Source organism: Theropithecus gelada, chromosome 14 (genome assembly GCF_003255815.1).
Source record: "Theropithecus gelada isolate Dixy chromosome 14, Tgel_1.0, whole genome shotgun sequence".
Lineage (NCBI taxonomy): Eukaryota > Metazoa > Chordata > Mammalia > Primates > Cercopithecidae > Theropithecus > Theropithecus gelada.
The window spans coordinates 57,578,125-57,600,908 of NC_037682.1; the positions used below are offsets into that span (position 1 = coordinate 57,578,125).

The 22,784-nt window shown below is 42.5% G+C and overlaps 1 protein-coding gene across 2 annotated transcripts; it reads right to left on the reverse strand.

Moving 5' to 3' along the window:
* Nucleotides 1–210: 210 nt before the first annotated feature.
* On the reverse strand, nucleotides 211–10,125 carry EIF3F (eukaryotic translation initiation factor 3 subunit F). Of its 2 annotated transcripts, XM_025355636.1 has the most exons (9): nucleotides 9,523–10,125; nucleotides 9,210–9,360; nucleotides 4,939–5,009; nucleotides 4,627–4,706; nucleotides 3,771–3,908; nucleotides 2,163–2,254; nucleotides 1,566–1,702; nucleotides 1,317–1,430; nucleotides 211–437 (listed from the first exon to the last, which is right to left on the reverse strand). In XM_025355636.1, exons 1-9 carry the CDS (start codon nucleotides 9,628–9,630, stop codon nucleotides 360–362), a joined length of 969 nt encoding a protein of 322 aa, XP_025211421.1. In that variant the 5' UTR covers nucleotides 9,631–10,125; the 3' UTR covers nucleotides 211–359. The 2 variants fall into 2 exon arrangements, with proteins under 2 accessions (XP_025211421.1, XP_025211420.1); XM_025355635.1 differs by having other exon boundaries at nucleotides 9,210–10,125.
* Between the last annotated feature and the right edge of the window lie 12,659 nt (nucleotides 10,126–22,784).

A 22,784-nucleotide genomic window follows, 5' to 3' on the forward strand; every position in this document is an offset into this window, starting at 1 on the left:
CCTATAGAAATCACACGAATCCTCAAGAAAAGGTACAGTTTTGCCAATGGACACCTTTCCATACTGAAAACCAAAAGAACAGTTTGGTAAAACAGTAACCTGCCAAACACATAACCAACTTTTTTACCTACAATATTCACTTCCTGGTTTCTGTGTGATCTAAAACATTTTCCTCCCTTCCACCCGGCAATAAACTCACATAAGATGAAATTAATTTACAAAAGGTAGGCTATGTTTATTAGAGTCACACACAGTTGACTGTCTCAGTGTGACTCAAGACCACAAAAAACCCATTTCTCCTTCACTTCTGAGTCCTGGGTTTAAGACCTATACCAGCAGGCGTACTGCTTGGGGTCCATTCACAGGTTTACAAGTTTTTCATTGAGGGCAATCTGTGACTGTGTGAGGTTGGCCAGGTAGGTCACCATCAGCAGGTCCTGGAAGACAAAGAATACACAATGAATGGGGGATTGGGTGGAAAGGGAGCAAAAAGGCTGGCACTGGCCGGCTCTATGGTGGGCACTAGGTATGAGGACAGTTGTGGATAAATGACAGCTGGGAGAGACCGAATAAAAGTCAAAAAGGTAGACGACAGAAAAGAAATGCTTGAGAAGACTTTCTTATCTCTACTGAGACACTTACAGTCTAGGGGTGCCTTAGCTGAAACCCATGGATGGAATATAGGGGGTCCGTGAACTCAGATGGGGAAAACAACTAATTGCATTTTCCTTAACCTCTGAATTTTAGTGTTTCTTTCTATCACAAATTTAGACAGTAAGTCACAGTAGTATCAGCAGTAAATGAGACAATGTAATCACGGGAGAAGGAAGAAGTCTCCAAACATGCATACCACACCTCTTCCTTCCTCCCAACCTGGACTTCCATGGGGCTATAGGTGAAGCCCTGTCTCTATCCTACTCCAGGCCACCTCACCCAACTCTTCACATTTTTTTTTTTTTGAGACGGAGTCTCGCTCTCTCCTGGGGCTGGAGTGCGGTGGCGCAATCTCGGCTCACTGCAAGCTCCGCCTCCTGGGTTCACGGCATTCTCCTGCCTCAGCCTCCCGAGTAACTGGGACTACAGGCACCCACCACCGCGCCCGGCTAATTTTTTGAAGTTTTTAGTAGAGACGGGGTTTCACCGTGTTAGCCAGGATGGTCTCGATTTCCTGACCTCGTGATCCGCCTGCCTCGGCCTCCCAAAGTGCTGGGATTACAGGCGTGAGCCACTGCGCCCGGCCAACTCTTCACATTTGAGTGTATGTGCTGAGGTAGGGGAAGAAACCAGGCAAGCAGGGGCTCAGGAAGGGCACTCACATTGATGTTGCTGTTGAGCATGGTCTCGAAGTCATCGGGAACTATTTTGGGTACTTGGTTAACCAGGCTCATCAGGAAGCGGCCCACAGTATTGTCAGCTGACACCTTTCCAGACTGAGCACCAAAACAAAGACTCAATGAGGCAGTTAATTATAACCACTGGGCCCTACCATTTCATCAGCACCTGCCTCAGTAATCCCAGGATGGAGAACTATGTCCTCCCCCTTTGTTTTTTCTTTCCCCTCTCACCAGTACATCCTCTGCATATTGCAATACTGTGCTCAGGGCATCCTGGATGCGAGCTGATGCCCCTCCTACTTGCTGCAAGTCACTTGAGAGTCCAATCACTCTGTTGGGGCTAAAGCAGGTCTTCATGATCAGGTCAACTGTGGAAGTTGGGTGGCAGGGGCAGTGGTGGGCAGTTAAGAGAGAGAATTCAGTCATCCCATCCACCAGGAAAGAGATGGCCTTAAAGTCCTGCTAACTCTGTTTCCCACCTCCCCTTAGACAGTCTGCTCAATCACACTCCCTGCTGTGCCCTTATCAGCTTTTCTTCCTCCTAACAGAGCTCAACTCCTTTTACCTGGTATGCTCATCACCGGTTTTGATCTCATGTGAATGGTCATGTGGCCTCTGGTGCTGATAATTTCCCACCTTTAACAGTTTCTCAAATAATTCCTTAAATCCCATTTATACAAGAGATGACTGTAACTTCTAGTCTTCACAAACCTTAGATCAATAGTCCCTTTTTAAACCACCCAAGGCCTCCATCCTTGTTGCAGAACAGCAGCCCCCTTCCCTGAAAACACCTATGACCTCTCAAGAGAGTATGGAAAGGTTACTCACCTCCAATGCGTTCAGTGTCATAGTATGCGTATTTCACTGTCAGAGGTGTGAACATCACTCCCATGGTCCTCCCAGGGACACCCATTAAAGTACTGAGGAAGGAGAAGCCAAGGTAAACAGATGGCCTTGGGAGAGGGTTTCCATGTCTATTCTGGGCTGAGAATGCAGATACAGCAGGAATATGGCTCCCAAGGTTCTAAGATAGGAAGGGTGGGACCAAATGAACCCGAGGTCTCATGGGAGCAAAAGTTACTTTCTCCCCTTAGCTTGTCCCACATACCAAACCTTTGATCTGTAAGAGGGGATTCAACCTTTGCACTTGGCCTGGTCCCTTTAGAGGATTACTTCACACACGGTGCAGTGTCAGTGATGAGAGGACAGGACTCAATTACCCATGGAGTTGGCTGTCTATATAGCTGCCCACCATGGAAAAGAGACAGACAAGTCTTTTCTGGGACCAAGCCCTTCATCAGCATTGAAAAAGGAAACCAACTCCTGCTCACCAAATCAGATTGGGTGCTATAAGTAATCTCACTAAAGGTATTGTTTTTACTATGTCAATTATATACCTGGATCTATACTTTACTATGTCAACTCTCTATCTATCTTTTCTATCTATCTATCTATCTATCTATCTATCTATCTATCTATCTATCTATCTATCTATCCACCCACCCAGCTGGATCATATATAGATCATATATATATATATATATATATATATACACACACACACACACACTGGATCTTGAGGAGTCTGAAATACTTGGGAAGGCTAAGAAGTCAGGCAATGGCTAGTGCTTAGTGGTATGCCAACTGGCTCATAAAGACTTGGCATCCACCATCTTTGTCTTACTGTGTAAGAGTTAACTGGCTTTGTCAGTGTCAGACACAGAACCAGCACAAAATCAACAGCCTAACAGATGCACTAACAGCTGCCTTCCCTCTGAGTTTCCAACTCCCACAGCTGCTTCCAACTCCCACAGCTGCTTCCTCAGCACGCCACCAGGGCCTTTCCCAACATCCCCCTTAACTGGCATTTTAACCACCTGCAAGCTCAACGTGTTCACTGTAATGTCACTGTCATTAAAACTGCACTCAATCCTGGGTTAATTAATGTGTTCACAATAAGGACAGTCATCCTTTAATATGTACTACCCTGAGTACTGCGCTGAGTTCTAGAGACGATGACAAACTAATGGGTAATTTAGAAAAGTAATGAATGTGGTGAAGGATCATGACAAGAATACCACATGATGACTGGCTGTAGGAACTATGGAGTCAGGTTCTACAAAAGACGACTTGATAGCTTGCTCAAATACCATGTGATGACTGGCTGTAGGAACTATGGATAATTAGGTTCTACAAAAGATGACTTGATAGCTTGCTCAAATACTTAAAAGGGCAATGAGTAGAAACTGGAGTACAACTAGGATCAGCGGTAGAAATTATAGGAACAGATTCTGTTTCAGAGTGAAACCGTTTGAATAACTGTTGAGAGAGAGGAACACAGCAAGTTACACATGGAAGGAATGAACCTTGCTTGGGGTGGGGGAGGGATGGCATCTAGGCATGGTTTTATGCCCTTGTAGCCCAAGACTGTGGTCACCTGACATAGGCTTTGATGCTCATGCGGCCGTTCTGGAGACTTGTGTCCACAGTGAGGTGGATGGGGTTGGGGGCCTCTCGGCTGTAGTACTCATGGATTAGCACAGAGTGCTCTGTGATGTCATGGCCTGTAGCGTACCTGTGAAATGGAACACAGTTGCAGACTCATGTCTATATGTGACATCAACATCAAACACACAGTGGCATGGGTGTCTTTAGGGTACCCAATACCTCTATGGTAGGGATACCTAGTGATACCAAATGCCAAGAACAATGTATACATTGAAAACTATGTCAAATAAAATCAACTTAGTGCTGCTGAAAAATTCCAAGTCTCTTACAAGGTAATTCAAAATACCCTGGCTCCACAGGATCAGAACCACCAGCAAAACCCACTGAATTCACAGTTCCTACAGGTAACACACTTTCCTTTTTTGTTTTTTAGAGACAGGGTCTCACTCTGTCACTCAGTCTGGAGTGCAGTGGCATGGCATGATTATAGCTCACTGCAGCTTCAAATTCCTGGCCTCAAGTGATTCTCTAGCCTTAGCCTCCTAAGTAGCTAGGACTATAGGTGTGTGTCATCATGCCTGGCTAAGTTTTTAAAACATGTATTTGTAGAGTCAGGGTCTCATTATTTTGCTCAGGCTGATCTTGAACTACTGGGCTCAAGTGATCCTCTTGCCTCAGCCTCCCAGCTGGGATTACAGGCATTGAACCACTGCTCACAGTCAGTAATACACTTGCAATACTCTTGTCTCCAAAAGGAAGAGGATAAGATCCAATCCAGTAGCAAAAGACACTGGCAATCACGGAGAGATTTTCCATTAGCCCCAACCCCCACCTCCCCAACTTACCAGCCCAGGATGAGCTCATTTGGAGAAACTTTTTTATGCAGTTCATACATGTTCTTAGCAAATTCCATGTCAACAGCCACCTAACAGGGAAGGCAGGAAAGTAAGCTAAGAAGCCAGAAGTCCAAAGAAAAATTGGTTAAAAAGGACAAGAGGCCACCCCCAATAAACAGAAGAGGCCCAGGAAGTACGTACAAATGAGAAGAAGCTCCTTGGCTACAGGAGCTCTAGTTGTGAGTGTGGGAGGGGCCGTGAGGGGAGCCTAGCAAACGAACAGCTAAAAACTACAGAGGGACAGCTTGGATTCCTACTCACTTCATCTTCTGACTCATTGTGTGGCACTGAAAAGCAATTGGTGACCTCCACTGAGTGCTTGTCGACAGTTCCTGTGAAAGAGAGAATCGTTCATGTGTTATACAATCCTAGGGCTCCCAACAACCTCCAACTACTTTTGAAATGCTTTTGATGATCTCTTCAATGTCAATGAACACCTAACTGAACTCATTAGCTCCAAGTTTAGTCCGGTGCATCAACGGGACCAGAATTCTCCAGGAACTGAAACTCTGGTGTGATCACCAGCTTATCCCTCTAATCATCACCAAATAGGGTATATTCTTCCTTTACAAGGTCTCCTTTTGCCTGTTACTCTCCACTACTAGCCTATTCCAGACCTTCACTCTATGGCCTTTGTTTTTCAGCCTCTAGACTTTCTCCCTGTAATATAATCTGCAGAGGTACCTGGAAGATTTTAATGGCCACATAGACTGCTAACACAGCGGCCACATTTCAGACACTGAGACATCGGGAGCTTCATCTGTATCTCCCTTTAGCCATCTGGTCCCATGGTCAGTCTTAACCTTATCATCATCCAGAAATCTATCTGCGAACCTTAGATGTCAGTCTTTTACCACAAACTTTTGTTCTAGTTCTGATACCTTTATTCCCATTATATATACATAAATAAAATGGGAGTGTGTGTGTGTGTGTGTGTGTGTGTATATATATATATATATATATTTTTTTTTTCCTGAGACGAACTCTTGCTGTCGCCCAGGCTGGAGTGCAGTGGTGCAATCTCGGCTCACTGCAACCTCTGCCTCCCGGGTTCAAGTGATTCTCCTGCCTCAGCTTCCCAAGTAGCTGGGACTATAGGTGTGCGCCACTACACCCAGCTAATTTTTGTATTTTTAGTAGAGACGGGGTTTCACCATGTTGGCCAGGCTGGTCTTGAACTCCTGACCTCAAGTGATCTGCCCACCTGACCTCAGTGATCTGCCTGCCTCAGCCTCCCAAAGTGCTGGGATTACAGGCGTGAGCCACCGCGACCAGGCTGTATTTCTTTCTTTTTTAAATTTTTTAAATTTTTTATTACCACTACATTTGTTTCTTGACCTAAGACCATTAGATTGAGTTTTCTGTTCTCTTCTAATCTATTGGAACCTCCCAAGGGGTTGAAACCTATTCAAGGGTTTCCCTCTCCACCAGAAATTACAGTGTTGTCTTTATCTACCAGTGTTTCTCTAATTCCAACTCACTATAGTTTCTGCTCCTTTCAATGAAACTATGTCCCTAAACCGAATGTGCATATATCCTTTATCTTATTTGACCTCTCATCAGCATTGAACAGACTTGACCACTTACTTCCCATCTTAACTTTCCTTCCAGTTTTCTTCCTACCTTTCTAATCTTCCTTGTTGGCTACTTCTTCCTGACTTTTTAGGTTTTTAGGGTTTTGTCTTTGTTCTCTTGTCTTTTTACTCAATGTTCCTTTTCTAGGCCAGGCCCTGATGTAGAAATGTTTTTGGTGAATAAAGTTTACATGCCAACTTTTTTTATGGCTGCTTTCTTGCTATAAAGGCAGAATTAAGTAGTTGTGATAGAGACTGCACACAAAGCCTAAAATATTTACTGTCTGGATCTTTACAGAAAGTTTGCCAATCCCTGCTTTAGGTGATCTCATCCAATTTCATGGGTTCAATTACCTTCTATATTCCAATGACATAATTCCTAACCTGACATACTTGCCCACATCTCTTTTGCACTCCAGACCTTTATATTCCATTTTCTACTTGACAACTCCACCAGAATGCTCACTGGGCATCTCAAAACGAATACAACCCAGACTGAAGTCAACCCCTACCTTCCCTTTCTTCTTCTACACTTAACCAGAGATATAGAAGTCATCCTTGATATTTTCTTCTAATCCCTCACTTCTGATCACACCAAGTCCTATCAACTCTATTTCCTATCTCTCAACCCACTCACTACAGAGTGATTTTTAATTCCTATTCAGTGTTAGCCGAAATGCTCAGGAGCTTCCCCAGAGAGCTTCAAATGAGGTTAGAGTTCCATTTTGTCTTCTCAGGGATCCAGGTAATTCCCTTCACAGCACTTTCACTTGTAATTATTTAATACTTCTTAGGGCTCTGCCCTCTGCTAGCTTCATTTCCTGCTCTACCTCCTGTCAGCTACATTCCTGTAATACTGAATGTTTCAGATAGTGGATTTACCACTTTTTTATACTTCTTGTAGTTGCTTTAATGCCCAGCTCAAACGTCATCTTCTTTGTGAACTTTTCCCCAACCTTCTGAAACAGTTAAGTCTTCTGTATTTCCATGCCACCATGACACCCTTCTATTAGAACATTTATTATATTACATTCTAATTATTTGCATTTAAGAGTATATTTCTACCTTGGTTTTAAGGTTACAGGAGAGTTCACTTTATTACACTTTGAATTCTAAATTCCTAACTGTTTTATGGTACAAAAAAAGCACCAATGACTTCATTTAGACAAATGAAATGTTTTGTGAATATCTAAGGAAATAAGTTCATAGCAAGCAGAATCTATTCTTTATTTTTCTGTAAGTACTGCCTCCATAACACCTATAGCACTGTACCACGATTCCAATCTGGAAGAGGATATGAGGATGTAGATTAGATTATACCTGGTCTGATAGGATCACTGGAATATTTGGGGCACTAAAGCATAAATCATGGGTAACGAATTGTTTCTTTAAATAGCTCTAGCAAGCTTGGAAAATTAGGAAGTGCAGCCAAAAAAGTATGTATCTGCTGAGTGCCAGGTCAGTGATGTAAAAATAATTTATTACAGAAGCTCAGAGTAGGGCACAGTTACAGAACACCATCATGCTGTGTAAGGTTAAGAATGGAGTGAGGGTCCGGGTATGGGATGGAGGACTGGCACTTAATGTTGTTGCTGGGAACCTGGAAGATAGGTAAAGCTTAAACAAATGAAGGACAGCAGGGAAAACAATTCTGGCAAAGAAAACGCAAAAGCTTGGTCTGAGAAAAGACAAGCAATGTTCAGAAGACATGAATTTAAGTTTCTGTAAAATGCTATACTGTCAAAGATAAAGGAGAGAGAATGTGTGTCTGTAAGCATTGGGGTGGTCCAGTCCTGATGTGGTGAACTGCAACTAACAGCTGTACCTAATGTGTGCTAGCATAGTCAGAAGTTTTTAATTCAGCTCTCACAAAGACTAAGTCTAAAATAGTTACTGACAGAACAGATTTTAGGCAATTTGCTCCAAGTGACATGGCAAATGTTTTGTGAAGTCTGCTTACAAATCTTGTCTGCTTTGCAATATACAATTGTCTTCTATGGTGTAAGAACTAGTACATGTTCAAGAGTATGAAAGAGAAAGGATGCTTGTAAATAAAGTGGATTCACAAAGCTATTTAAAATCTGGCACTAAGATGGAATGGATATGAATTTCACGGGACCAGTATAGTCTCCAGAAAGGAATTTATTATCAACAGTCCCTCTTTAGTGCTTTTCCATTTTACAAACTACTTTAACATAAAATATCTACTCCCCAAATTTGGAACACAGGAAGAGAATGGGTCATTTTTCGACCTGAAGGTTAAGGGCAGAAATATAAACAGATAATACAACTGTTTTTCGTCCAAATGGAAAATGGGGGAACAGAGTTTCTCACATTAGGTACTAACATTAGAGGACACCGAGGGGCAGGGAATGATCAGGCTCAGACCTTTAGGACAGCAGAATACTATAAAACCCTAAGTGGGTTCCAGCCAAACCGGTTTACTTGTTGGGAGGAATGCCTTTTTACAAACGTCCCCACTCCTTTGCCAACTGGTTAGAAAACTCTGTCAATACCTGGAAAACAATGACATTTAGTCAGTGGATAAGGGAGAAATACGTGGTCACTGGGATAGGGAGTCAAGGGTTCCGGACTTCCCACTCGGCGTGTGAACTCATCTCTGGCAGATGGGGCTCATCATACTTGCCGTAAACTGCTGTCGGGAACATTAAAAAATGTAAACCACTGGCATAAAATATTCAGTAAATGACACAACTACTCTTTGTGTATCTTGTCGCTCAAAGTGACGGCAATCCGGCAGGAGAAGAGAGGAGAGGTGCAAGTGCTTGAGAAGATAAGTCATAGCAGAAGACACGATGGAGATATAGATTAAGAGGTCATGGGGATGGGAGGCAAGGATGGTAGGACGCCAGGAATTAAAGAATTAATGAGACAAGGGAGTGAGATAAATGAGAAGCGGGAGAAAGAAAAGAATGTTAAACTTCTCTGACCACTCACCCAACAGGGTCCCGATAACTCGGGCAGCACCCTCATTGCGTCTCTCGTAGCTGTCCACAATGGAGGCCAAAATCACTGGGTGCAGCCTGACCACGCGGCCGCCGGGGAAGGGCCCTGGGAGAGCAGGACCAGGCAGAGCGGGCGCTGGGGTCTGCGCTGGAGCTTGCGCCGACGCCGGGGTCTGGCCAGGAGCGGCAGTTGTAGCCGCTGCTGCCGCAGGGTCTGAAGATGCGGCTGGAGCCGCAGCGGGAACCGGAGCCGCAGCCGGTGCTGGCGTTGGCGCTGGGACTGAGGCTGAGGCCGATGCTGGTGCCGCCACCGGGGCTGGGGCTGGCGTGGCCGGAGGAGCGCTTGCTGATACCACCGGTGTGGCCATCTTGTCGAGAAAGAAGGAGGCAGGAGCGGAAATGACAGCGTTCATGAATATCAGGAGCTTGATAGGCTGAATATACACCACGTGAGCTAGAACTTTTTGCTTATTGGTTACTGGTGATACTTGCCGGCGAACTGAAACGGTCCCGCTGTTGGTAATTTCTTCCGGAATTTGTGCTCTCTGCTTTTGGCCCGAGGAGCACTGAGGAAGTCCTGGGCTTAATAGTTCCGGATAAACTTGGGAGGGCGTTCGAAGAGAAACACTTTGTGCAGCTGCCGCCAGGTGGAACCAGAAAGCAGCGTGAAGGTCGAAATTCGTGTTTTAGACTTAAATGAGATAATGGATGTCAAAGAGCCTTTAAAAAGGATTTTAAGGCCGGGCGTGGCTCACGCCTGTAATCTCAGCACTTTGGGAGATCGCAGAGGAAGGATCGTTTGAGCCCAGGAGCTCGAGGCTGCAATGAGCGAGAAGGAGAACTTAGCTGGATTTCTCCTGCTGCTTTGAGAATAGTCTGGAGGATGGGGAGAGGTGAGGAGAGGGAGGTGAGAGAGGGAAAAGCAGGGAGACCTGCTGGGAGGCCACTAGGTAATCTAAGTGAGAGATGATGGTGGCTGGGATCAGGCTGGTAGCAGTAGAAGTTCTGAGAAGTGGGAAGATTATGGATATATTTTGAAGGTAGTTTCAATAGGGTTTCCTGAGAAATTGTATAAGAGGCGTGAAAGAGAGGAGTCATGGAGGACTGCAATATTTTTTTTGTACTGAGCGATTAGTAGGATGAAGTCACCATCAATTGAGATAGCAAAAGCTGTAGGTAGAGCAGGTTTGAGGGAAAATATCCTGATTTCATTTCTGGATGTGTCACCTTTGAGATGTCCATTAGACATTCAAGTGGAGTTGTATAAGTTGTGTAAACTAGTCTGTACTTTAGGAGAGGATTATATGAGGTACTGCCTTGTAAAGCTCTCAGCACATGCCTGATATACGGTAGTTATTAAGTCATAGCTATTATCACTGTGTGATGGAGGGAGCTCTGACTGTAACCCACTGTGTAACTTGGGGCAATCTACAAGTTTTTTTCTGAGCCTCAATTTCCTTCTTGGTATAATGGGGATGATAACATCTGCCTGTAAAGACAAAACAAAACAAAAAACCAAAAACCAAAAACAAAAACAAAAACAAAAAACCATCGACTCCCTTAATTAGGTCAAGTCCTAGTGTCCAGCTGGCAAGTGGATAGGTGAGGTTGAACTTCTTATCCCTGATTCTATGCCCAAAAGCTGATTTATCCTTGGAGAAATCGTCCATTATTAGAATTCACATGATCTTGCTCCCCTGTAAATACTCTGTGTAGACATGCATTCTTTCTTTTAGTTCCCCAAAACACAGGTGAACAGCCAATCAGAAGAAGATTTAAAAGTAACTCTTGCATTTGATGACCTGGAGTTTTTAGCAACCCTAGTAGAGCAACGTCAGTGGCACTGGGGGTGGGGTGAGCACAGAAACTAGAAATCTGGTGTGAGAGAATGGCCAGTCTGAGCTGAAAGCAGCAAGTGCCAGCTTTTCTTTCAGGAAGTTGTCTGGGAAGGAAAGGGGACATTTAAGGAAATAGCCAGGGAAACAGCAGGATTGAGAGGCAGACAGTTTAGGATAGAAGTGTTTCAAGTATATTTTAGACTGAGGATAAGGATATAGAGGAGAGAGAAATATTAAATATACAAGTACAAGTGTGAAAAAATATCTAATGAAACAGGGCAAAAGGTGGATCCACATTGAGAAGCCTAGATGGTCTTGCACAGGCTGAGGGGCACGCTGGAGAGACTGCCCTGGGCCTGGCCTGCCTTCTGGGTGCTTAGTAGGGGTGTGCCTGAGTCAAAGACAGTCCACTGAGATCATCTCATGGGAAAAAGGCCAGAGGACAGAACCCAGTTGAAGAAGTGTTGCTGCCTCTAACTGACCATGCACACCTTTGAGACATCCTATCTATGTGTTGATCTGGGTTGGTGTGGACACTTTGCCTTCAAGAACTTTGCCTTTATATCTGTCAGGCCTCTGAGCCCAAGCTAAGCCATCATATCCCCAGTGACCTGCATGTATACATCCAGATGACCTGAAGCAACTGAAGATCCACAAAAGTGAAAATAGCCTTAACTGATATTCCACCGTTGTGATTTGTTTCTGCCCCAACCTAACTGATCAATGTACTTTGTAATCTCCCCCACCCTTAAGAAGGTTCTTTAAAATTCTCCCCACCCTTGAGAATGTACTTTGTGAGATCCACCCCCTGCCCCCAAAATATTGCTCTTTCCCCACCGCCTATCCCAAAACCTGTAAGAACTAATGATAATCCACCACCCTTTGCTGACTCTCTTTTTGGACTCAGCCCGCCTGCACCCCGGTGAAATAAACAGCCATGTTGCTCACACAAAGCCTGTTTGGTGGTCTCTTCACACGGACGCATGAAACAATACCGATGTCTTAAAGACCTTTCTCTCTGGGAGGAAAGAGAAGGAGATGGATGAAGAAGCAGAGACAAATTGAGTTGGGGAGAGGAGGGAAGTTGCAGAACCTCCTGCAAATGACGTTTTTCTCAGGTAAGTTGAGGCAAGGTGATCTTGCCGCAAATGGCAGTGCAAGGGCAGGGATAAGCCTTGGGGGAATGGACAGTGTTAGGAGGAGGGTCTGAGAGTGAGCTATTGAAGGCATTGATCAATTATGGGAGCACCCACTGAGCCTGGAGAGCTCGAGAATCTGGCCAGCTCTTGTGATTTTTCTCCAGCAACATAGCCCAGGAGCAGGAGAGTACAGATGGTTGGCGTGGTCTTCCTGGGAGGCTGACTGGCCAGGATGAGAGTGCGTATATCCCAAATGCCGGCTTTTCAGTGGCTGGATGAGAGATCTCTGGGGCCTGGGTTCATCAGGAAAAGGGCAGAGGTATGGGAAGAGAGAAAATAGACTGTCCCCATGTAGATGGGCAATGTATTGTATGAGTGTATTAGTCAGGGTTCTACAGAAAAACAAAACCAACAGGATATATATAGATAGAGATTTATTATAAGGAATTGGCTTTTGTAATTATGGAAGAAGTCTCAAGATCTGCAGTGAGCAATCTGGAGACCCAGGAGAGCCAGTGGTATAAGTTCCAGACTGAAAGCTGACAGGCTTGAGACCCCAAGAAGAGCTGATGTTTCCATTCAAGTCAAAAAGCTGGAAAAGACCTGTGTCCTAGTTTGAAGCAGTTAGGCAAGAGGAGGTCTCTGTTATTCACAGGAGTGTCAGCCTTTTTGTTCTATTCAGGTTCTGAACTGATTGGATGAACCCACTCTTAGGGAAGGCAATCGCTTTACCCAGTCTACTCATTCAAATGTGAATCTCATCTCCAAATACCCTCACAATCCCAGAATAATATTTGACTAAATGTCTGGGCACCCCGTGGCCCAGTCCAGTTGACCCATAGGATTAACCATCACATGTGGGTTCCTGGTTGTCCTGGCAACATGATTGACAGTCCTGCCTGAAAAGACCAGGGCCGTATATGCCAGGGCCATATTAAAGTTAGGACCTGTAGTTTGATGTATCTATCCCATCTCCTCGGTGACCATCTGGCATGAAAGGAGCTCAACTACAGCTTAAACTGTGGGGGGACCACCAGGGAGAGCCCACACTACCACAACTCTGCAGCAAGTGTCAATTGGGACTTACTAAGGCTTCCCTCAGGGGGCGGAGCTGGCCCATGCCCTGTGATGCTGCCACCCCATCCTTCTGCAGATGGCCTGGCATGGGCAGGCTTGTGGGCTGCCTCCCACAGTTTCTCTCTGCCAATGTCAGCTGTTTACAGGAAGCTGAGCACCTTACTTAGGCTTTGTGAGTCTCATTCCTTTTCTATGTGGACTTTAGCACAATTAAGGCCCCTCTGCCTGGAGGCTCTTTCAGACTGGGGTGGTAAGGAACGCTGCCACACAGCTTGAAAGCAATAGCGTCACAGACCTCAAACTTCAGACCTGCTTTCTGCATGGTATATGTTATCAAGGGAACCTGGCCCCACCAACTAGTTGGCCACCCTGTCCGACACCCCTTTTGAGGGAGCCAACCTGACCAGGTGACCTATCACATGTAGCATCTGTCTGTCTCCAGGGCTCCCAAGGGCCAGGATCCCCAAGACCACTGTCATTCTGGCTGACTTGACATGAGATTCCCTTCTCTCAGCTCTCTGATTTCTGACCTCCACATCTTCATTTCTACACCCACCTCTAGCCTTTCCTCCTTTTCCCTTGTTTTGGTAGTCGGTGCTGCTTCTTTCTCTGGCTTGCTAACTTTAGTCCATCCCTAACTCCTTCCCCTTCAGGTTCCTTCCATTCTAACAGCAGCAGGCCTGGCCAACCTCCTTGACATTATGCCAGGGTGGGGCGGAAAACAATGTGAGTTACTGGTGTTAGCTGCCCCTCTTGCCTGAGCTACTTTAGAGGCTGGACCCAGTTTGGCTCAAGAACCGCGACCACATGGTGGGTGCTGATAGTGTGGCCCCAGCTCCTTCTGTGCCTGTCGCATGGGTCATACCGTCCACTTTTTCTGGCCTAGAGCTTGATCATTGAGAGGCTTGCTTGGTGAGGGAGCCAAGGAGACTCACCTCCATGGGACTGGATGGGCCCATCCTCTCGTTCCTGGAAGCTGGTGTGTTGCTCTCAGAGAGTGGGATAGTACCTTCCAGGTATATACTAACCTCATTTATCAGTAGAGATTCTTTTGATGCTTGATATCCCCCAGATGGAGGAACTTAATGGTCTTTTTGTTTTTTCCCTACCATAGGTGCACACAATTGTAACAATCATACACCTTGGTTCACAATATGCTCACTTTTTGGGTCCACTCATGAACCTCTTTGTTTTCATTCATTCATTCTTTTTAAATGATATAATGAACATACATTACTAACTAAACTAAGAACTATAACCCTTGTTCATTTAAAAAATAATGAACAGAACCTACTACCCAAACCAAGGACTAGAACACTAGCAACAGCTTACATTCAGTGGTATGCTAGTAAATGTTTAACAACTAGCCTCTTGGTTCCAGTATTCGCCAATTTCCATGGGTAAATATTCCCACCATAGCTGATTTCAAGCTACCAGTGGTTTAACAATGGGCTCTCAAAAGTCCTAAAAATTTAACAATTGGCTTTTGAGACAATATGAGTTATAACCACCAATATTTCACTGCCTTACTGCCCCACCCTTAGAAGTAAGTACTCACCTGAATTTTGTATCTATCATTTGCATAAAGTGATAGTTTTATTTCAAATATATATGTATGACTAAGCAATACATTGTTGAATTTTGCTAGTTTTTGAGCTCAATATAAAGCATATCATACTGAAAGTAGTAATCTTTTGAACTTACTGATGTGTATTCATGTTGTTGCATAGAACTGCAGCTCATTCTTCATTTTCACTGATGTATGACAGTATTTTGTATAAGTATACCAAAATTTATTTTCTATTTTATTGTTGGTGGACATGTGGCTTGCTTAAATTTGTTGATATTATGAAAATTGGTGCTTTAAACATCCTTTTATGTATGTATTCTTGGGCACCTGGGAGTCAGTGGTATGGGCTGAATTTTGTCTCCTCAAAATTCTGTGTTGAGTTCTAACCCCCAATATGACTATATCTGAGATAGGGTCTTAGGAGGTAATTAAGGTTAAATGAGGTTGTTAAGAGTGGGGCCCTAATCCAATACGCCTGTGGCCTTATGCAAAGAGTCTTTCTCTGTGTCTCATGTGAGGACACAACGAGAAAGTGTCCATGTGCAAGGCAGGAACAGAGCCCTCACCAAACCTGACCATGCTGTTACCTGCTGTCAGACTTCCAACTTCCAGAACTGTGGGAAAATAAACTTCTGTTGTTTAAACCACCCAGTCAGTGATATCTTGTGTCTCATTTCAATGTGTGGGTCTGAACAGACTAAGACAGCTGGGTTGTAAGATATGTGAATATTCATACTTACAAGATAACGCAAACTTGTTTTCCAAAGAGGCTGTTCCAATTTACACGTTTTTCTAACAGTATATAAAAGTTCCCATTGATGAATAAACTGTCATGTTTTAGTTTTTCCCTCAACTGGGAAAAATGGATGGATAGTTAATGGTATCTATTTGTGTGTTTAATTTCCATTTTCCTGATTACTAATTAGGTTGAAATCTCTTCATATGTTTAGTGGCCATATATATTTGAATCCTATTAAAAAAATCTCTCTGTATGCTTTACTATTAGGTTGTTTTCTACTAGGTTCTATAAGTTGTTTTCTATTTATTATTTATTTTTGAGAGGGAATTCTTTATTTTTTTTTAAAGGACTTCAGTACATATTTTTATACTAATCCCTTATCAGTCATAAATGTTACAAATATGTCCTCTAACTTTTCAGCTTTTCCTTTCATATTCCTTAAGGTGTCTTTTGAAGAACAGATCTTAATTTTAATGTAGTTAAATTTATCAATACTTTATCTTATGGCTAGGACTTTTTTGAGTCTGGTTTAAGAAATTCTTCCTATTTGAATATCAGAGACAGGCATTTTGTCTACATATTTTTGATGTTTTTTAAAGTATTGTTTTAATCCTTCAACCTATGTGGGATTTTTAAATTCTGTTTTTTGGATTGTCCTTCCTTTCCCTATTCATCTACTGTGCCATTAAAAGAGAAATACAATTGTTCACCACATAGTGAGGTTTAGGTCAATGATGGACCACATATAGACAGTGGTCCCACAAGATTATACTGGAGCTGAAAAATTCCTATTTCCCAGTGGTGTTGTAGTCATGGTAACATCGTGATGCAATACATTACTCACATGTTCGTGGTGGTGCTAGTGTAAACAAATGTACTGTGCTGTGAGTTGCATAAAAGCATAGCACATCCAGTTAGGTATAGTACATAACACTTGATAATAAGAATAAACAACTATGTTTCTAGTTTATGTATTTACTCTACTATACTTTTTATCATTATTTTTTACAGAATATGCCTTTTACTTATATATAATAAATTTAACTGTAAAACAGCCTCAGGCAGGTCCTTCAGGAGGTGTTCCAGAAGATGGGATTGTTATCCAAGGAGATGACAGCTCCATGCACGTTACTGCCCTGAAGACCTTCCAGAGGGACAGAATGTGGAGGTGGAAGGCAGTGATACTGAGGATCCTAACCCTGAGTAGGCCTAGGTTAATGTGTTTGTGTCTTAAACCAAAAAGTTTAAAAAGTTAAAAAAAAAATTAAAAATTTAAAAATAGAAAAGAGCTTATTGAATAAGGAGATAAAGAAAATATTTTTGTGTAGTTGTACATCGTGTGTTTTAAGCTAGGTGTTTTTATGAAAGAGTCAAAAAGTTAAAAAAATTATTAAAAAGTTTATAAAGTAAAAAAGTTATAGTAAGCTAAAACCTAATTTATTATTGAAGAAAAAAATAAAAAAAAAAAATAGTGTGGCCTAAGTGTTTATAAAGTCTACAGTAGCATACAGTAATGTCCCAGGCCTTTACATTCACTTACCACTCACTCACTGACTCACCCAGAGCAACTTCCAGTCCTGCAAGCTTCATTCATGGTAAATGCCCTATACATTTGCACCATTTTAAAAAACTTTTATACCATGTTTTTATTGTATCTTTTCTATGTTTAGGTACACAAATACCATTGTGTTATAATTGCCTGCAGTATTCAGTACAGTAACATGCCGTCCAGGTTTGTAGCGTGGCAGCAATAGGCTATGCCATAAAGTCTAGGTGTGTGGTAGGCTATACCATCTAGGTTTGCGAAAGTACTCTATGATGTTCACACATCAACAAAATTATCTAACAATCAATATCTCAGAATGTATCGCCATCTCTAGTTTTAGAATTAGTTTTGAAACCCGGTAGAGCAGGTCCAATATTATATTATCTTAATTACTTTAGTTTTAGAATATATCCAGGGCAGCCTCTCCCTTTTGTCTGCCATCTTTTTCTTCAAGTGTTTTGGTTAGGCCGGGCGGTGGCTCACGCCTGTAATCCCAACACTTTCGGAGGCCAAGTGGGGTGGATCACAAGGTCAGGAGATCGAGACCATCCTGGCTAACACAGTGAAACCCCGTCTGTACTAAAAATACAAAAAATTAGCCGGGCGTGGTGGCGGGCGCCTGTAGTCCCAGCTACTCAGCAGGCTGAGGCAGGAGAATGGCGTGAACCCGGGAGGAGGAGCTTGCAGTGAGCTGAGATCGTGCCACTGCACTCCAGCCTGGATGACAGAGCGAGACTCAGTCTCAAAAAAAAAAAAAAAAAGTCTTGGTTATTCTTTACCCTTTGCTCTTTCCTGTACATTTTAGGATAAGTTTGTGAAACCTGATGGATTAGATTGCATTGACGCTAAAGACTTACTGAGCTGAACTGATATTTTTGTGATACTCAGTTTTCTATTCATAAACAAAAGCTATAATTCATCTTTCTTTATCTTTTTATTAATAACTTCCAGTTTAATTTTGGTTTTTTTTCAGAGAATATATCTATACAATACCTATTTTTAAAAATTAATTGTGTCTTACTTTATAGCCAAGTGTGTTATCAAGTGGTCCAGGTGTACCTTAGAAGAATGTTTATCATTTAAATTTAGGACACAGAACTCTATAAGTCTGTTATGTAAAGCTTGCTAATTCTGATCTTTAGCCTATATATAATTGATCTTTTTTATTTGTTTGACCTAGCAACAATTGAGAGAGGAAGGTTAGTATCTTCTCAATGTAATGATGGAGTTGTTAGTTTCTCTCTGTAACTTTGTCAATTTTTTTTTTTTTTACCACATATTAAGTACTTTGAATCTAATTAGGTTATTATATGCTTAGAATTGTTAAAATTTTCTAGTGAATTGGACCTTTACCATTACGTATTGATTGTCTTCAACCCTAATGATGCTTTTGTCTTTTTTTTTTTGAGAGGGAGTCTTGCTTCGTCACCCAGGCTGGAGTGCAGTGGCACAATCTCGGCTCACTGCAACGTCTGCCTCTCGGATTCAAGCAATTCTCCTGCCTCAGCCTCCCGAGTAGCTGGGATTACAGGCGCGTGCCACCACGCCTGGCTAATTTTTTGTCTTTTTAGTAGAGATGGGATTTCACTGTATTAGCCAGGATGGTCTCGATCTCCTGACCTCGTGATCTGCCCTGCCTCGGCCTCCCAAAATGCTGGGATTACAGGCATGAGCCATTGCGCCTGGCCGATACTTTTGTCTTAAAGTCTATTTTGCTGAAATTAATATAGCTACATCATAGTCACATGTAGTAGTGTGTACCTGTAGACCCAGCTACTCAGAGGCTGAGGTGGAAGGAGGGCTTCAGCCTAGGTGTTTGAGGCTGCAGTGAGCTATGATTGCACCACTGCACTCCAGCCTGGGCAACAGGGTTAGCCTGTCTTGAAAAATAAATAAAAACAGACTGGTTATATTTCAGGACTATACTTTCTTCCTAAAATGTGAATTTCCTCTTTTGTTTGCTTCTAAAGTGGGATAAATGATCTGTTTCTTTGTTTGTTATCCTTACTAAACTCTACATCTTTTCAGGCAAGGATCACGTTGTTTTCATATTTGACCTTCTAGTACCTACCTCATAGTTTATTTATTTAAAAATAAATAAATAAAAATATATATAGCTACACTAGATTCCCTTTGATTAGAATTTCCTCACATATATTTTCCTCATTTTTTTGCTTTCAACCATTCCATATCTTTATGCTTGAGGTGTAACTCTTATAAACACATATAACTAAATATTTAAACTATTTGATCTGTTTCTCTCTTTGCTTTGGCAAGTCTAGTCCATTTGCATTTTCTATGTTGAGTATTTGGACTAATTTCTTACATTTAATTTTTGTTTTTTTTTTTTTTTTTGAGACAGAATCTTGATCTGTAGCCCAGGCTGGAGTGTAGAGGCGTGATGTCAGCTCACTGCAAGCTCTGCCTCCCGGGTTCACGCTATTCTCCTGGCTCAGCCTCCCGAGTAGCTGGGACTACAGGCGCCCACCACCACACCCAGCTAATTTTTTGTATTTTTAGTAGAGACGGGGTTTAACCGTGTTAGCCAGGATGGTCTCGATCTCCTGACCTCGTGATCTGCCCATCTCGGCCTCCCAAAGTGCTAGGATTACAGGTGTGAGCCACCACACCTGGCCAGAAAAACTCACTCATTTAATTTTTGATTTTTATTTGGTTCACTTTTCTGTGTTCTCTCTTATTTTTTATTTTTGTATTTTTAGTAGAGACATGGTTTCACCATGTTGTCCAGGCTGGTCTTGAACTCCAGACCTCAAGTGATCCACCCAACTTGGCCTCCCAAAATGCTGGGATTACAGATGTGAGCCACTGTGCCCAGCCTCTGTATTGTCTTCATTCCTTATATCTGGCCTTTAAATGGGGTTATTGGTTCATTGCATTTTCTTATTCTTCCTGTTTACTACTTAGGAAACACGTATTCCAATTTTAGTGTTTTAATTATAGCTCTTGACTGTATCATGCTTTTTTTCATATTTGTTAATTGTTTATTTGTCAAAACAAACTATTCATTTGCCCACATATTCATGTTTCACAGTTCACGAACATAGGCTAGTGACAAACTCCCATGGAACACAATCCACAGAAATTCTTTACATTCCAATATCACTTTGCATTCTGAAAGATACCAGCCTTTTTCATCTCTTCAAAATCGTTCGTAGAATTACAATTTCTGCAGAAATCTGTATGTGCCTTATTTCATCGTTTAGCCACAACAAACTTATAGATAGTTGCAACTCCTAGGACACAACAAATGCTGCAACAATATGAAATGGCAGATGCTTGGCCAAAAGGCCAAAAACCTTGAGGTTTCATCAAGGCACTGGAAGCTATGATAGTCACGGTGTTGCATCATCTTCTACAAGTTCTTTCCAGACGGTAGAGAAATAGGCATTGCTATTGCACCAGCTGCATGCAGGTGCAGAAGTTATTATGCATTTTTAATGCATTACCTCTGTTTAAAGGACTGCACCAATGATGTTACAAGGGCTTTAACATGCTTTCACTTTGGTATTTCCCATTCTGATTTATACACTGTTGTTCATTATTTCCCCTGGGTGGAGGAACTAGCCACATGATGTAAACACTATTACTATTCTTTTTATAAGGCTAACACCCAGTATGTTTCAATCTGCTTACATGTTTACCACTTTGTCTGTACACTGTTTCTTCTTGTCTTTCTAGGACAAGACTTTATTCTAAGACTTTTTTTTTTCTTTTTTTTGAGATGGAGTCTCACCCTGTCACTAGGCTGGCATGGAGGGGGGTGATCTCGGCTCACTGCAACCTCAGTCTTCTGGGTTCAAGCCATTCTCATGCCTCAGCCTCCTGAGTAGCTGGGACTGCAGGTGCACATCACCATGCTCAGCTAATTTGTTTTTTAAAATTGTTTTAGTAGAGACGGGGTTTCACCATGTTGACCAGGATAGTCTCAATCTCCTGACCTCATGATCTGCCCACCTCAGCCTCCCAAAGTGCTGGGATTACAGGTGTGAGCCACCACGTACGGCCTGTTCTAAGACTTTCTTCTGAAATGTTTTCACCTACTTGAAGTACAGCTTTTTGTATTTTCTTTAGAGCAGCTCCCTTGGTAGTCCACATTTTTAAAAACTGTGAATGTGGTTTGCTTTCATTCATTCATTCAGTTCTGTTTTTTTTTAAGGACAAGTTTTTGCTGTATTGCCTGGGCTCAAGGGAACCTTCCACCCCAGCCTCCTGAGTAGCTGGAATTGCAGGCACATGCCAACGTGCCTGGCTTGATTTCATTTTTGAAAAATAGTTTTCCTGGATGTACAATTCTAAATTAGCAGTTGTAATATCTTAGTACTTTCAAAACATTCTGCCATCTCTGGCTTCTTTTTTGCCTTGTTGTTTCTTGGTGGTCCTTTCTTTCTGGATGCTTCAAGATCTCTTGGTCTTTAGAGTCTGCAGTTCCATTGTGATGTATTTTAAGGTGGCTTTCTTTCTATGTATTCTGCTTGGGATAAATTGTTCTTTCTGGATCTGTAGGTTTGTGGGTTTTTTTTTTTTTTTTGTGAGACAGAGTTTCTGTTGCCCAGGCTGGAGTACAGTGGTACGATCTTGGCTCACTGCAACCTCCGCCCCCTGGATTCAAGCTAGTCTCCCACCTCAGTCTCCCGAGTAGCTGGGATTACAGACATGCGCCACCATGCCTGGCTAATTTTTGTACTTTTAGTAGAGACAGGGTTTAGCCATGTTGGCCAAGCTGGTCTCGAACTTCTGACCTCGGGTGATCCACCCACCTTGACCTCCCAGAGTGCTGGGATTACAGGCATCAGCCATTGCACCCGGCGCATTTGCTCTTAATATTGCCTGTCCTGACCTTATTCTCCATGTCTTTTAAGCTTTCATATTTTCAATCTCCTATCCGTTTATGCTGCTGTCTGGATAAATTCTTTGGCCACAGCTTCAGCTCTCTAATTCTGACTTCAGCTGCTATCTATTCTGTATATTGAATTTTAGATTTCAATAATTATATTCTTCATCTGTAGAAGTTCTATTTTATGTTTTTTGTTTTTATATAAAAGGATTTAAAAAAAAATCTTTCTATTTTTTCTTGTTTCTTATAAGCTTATTTTTGTAATTACATCCTTAAATTTTAAAAACATTTTCATGTAACATCTATAATTCTTAGTGGTCTGAATCTGTGTCTCTTCTTTCTTTTTTTTTTTTGAGACAGGGTTTCACTCTTGCCCAGGCTGGAGTGCAGTGGCATGATCTCAGCTCACTATAGCCTGGACCTCCCAGGCTCAAGTGATCTTCTCACCTCAGCCTCCCGAGTAGCTGAGACTACAGGCATGTGTCATCATGCCTGGCTAATTTTTGTAGAGATGAGGCTTCACCATGTTGCCCAGGCTGGTCTTGAACTCCTGAGCTTAAGCAATCCACCTGCTTTGGCCTCCCAAAGTGCTGGGATTACAGGCATGAGCCACCTTGCCTGGCCTGAATCTATGTTTCTTGTTTTTATGTATTTTTACTCAGATTTTCAAGGCTATGAGTTCATTGCTTGGTTTATGAGCGGTAGTTGTTGAGGCCTAAATTGGGGAGGCTTTCCCCCAGAGACAGTTTGCTTCTCTTTCTTCTCTTGGATGGAGTCACTTTAGACTTTTTAGAAGACTTTGA

What these genes read in the sequence shown, in the direction of transcription:
- EIF3F (XM_025355635.1), bottom strand. Translation starts at nt 9,630, where the DNA reads ATGAACGCTGTCATTTCCGCTCCTGCCTCCTTCTTTCTCGACAAGATG. An exon ending in AGTTATCGGGACCCTGTTGG is followed by an intron (nt 5,010 to 9,209) that starts GTGAGTGGTCAG and finishes TCTCTTTCACAG; the next exon opens with GAACTGTCGACAAGCACTCA. An exon ending in AGCATCAAAGCCTATGTCAG is followed by an intron (nt 2,255 to 3,770) that starts GTGACCACAGTC and finishes CTCCTTCCTCAG; the next exon opens with TACTTTAATGGGTGTCCCTG.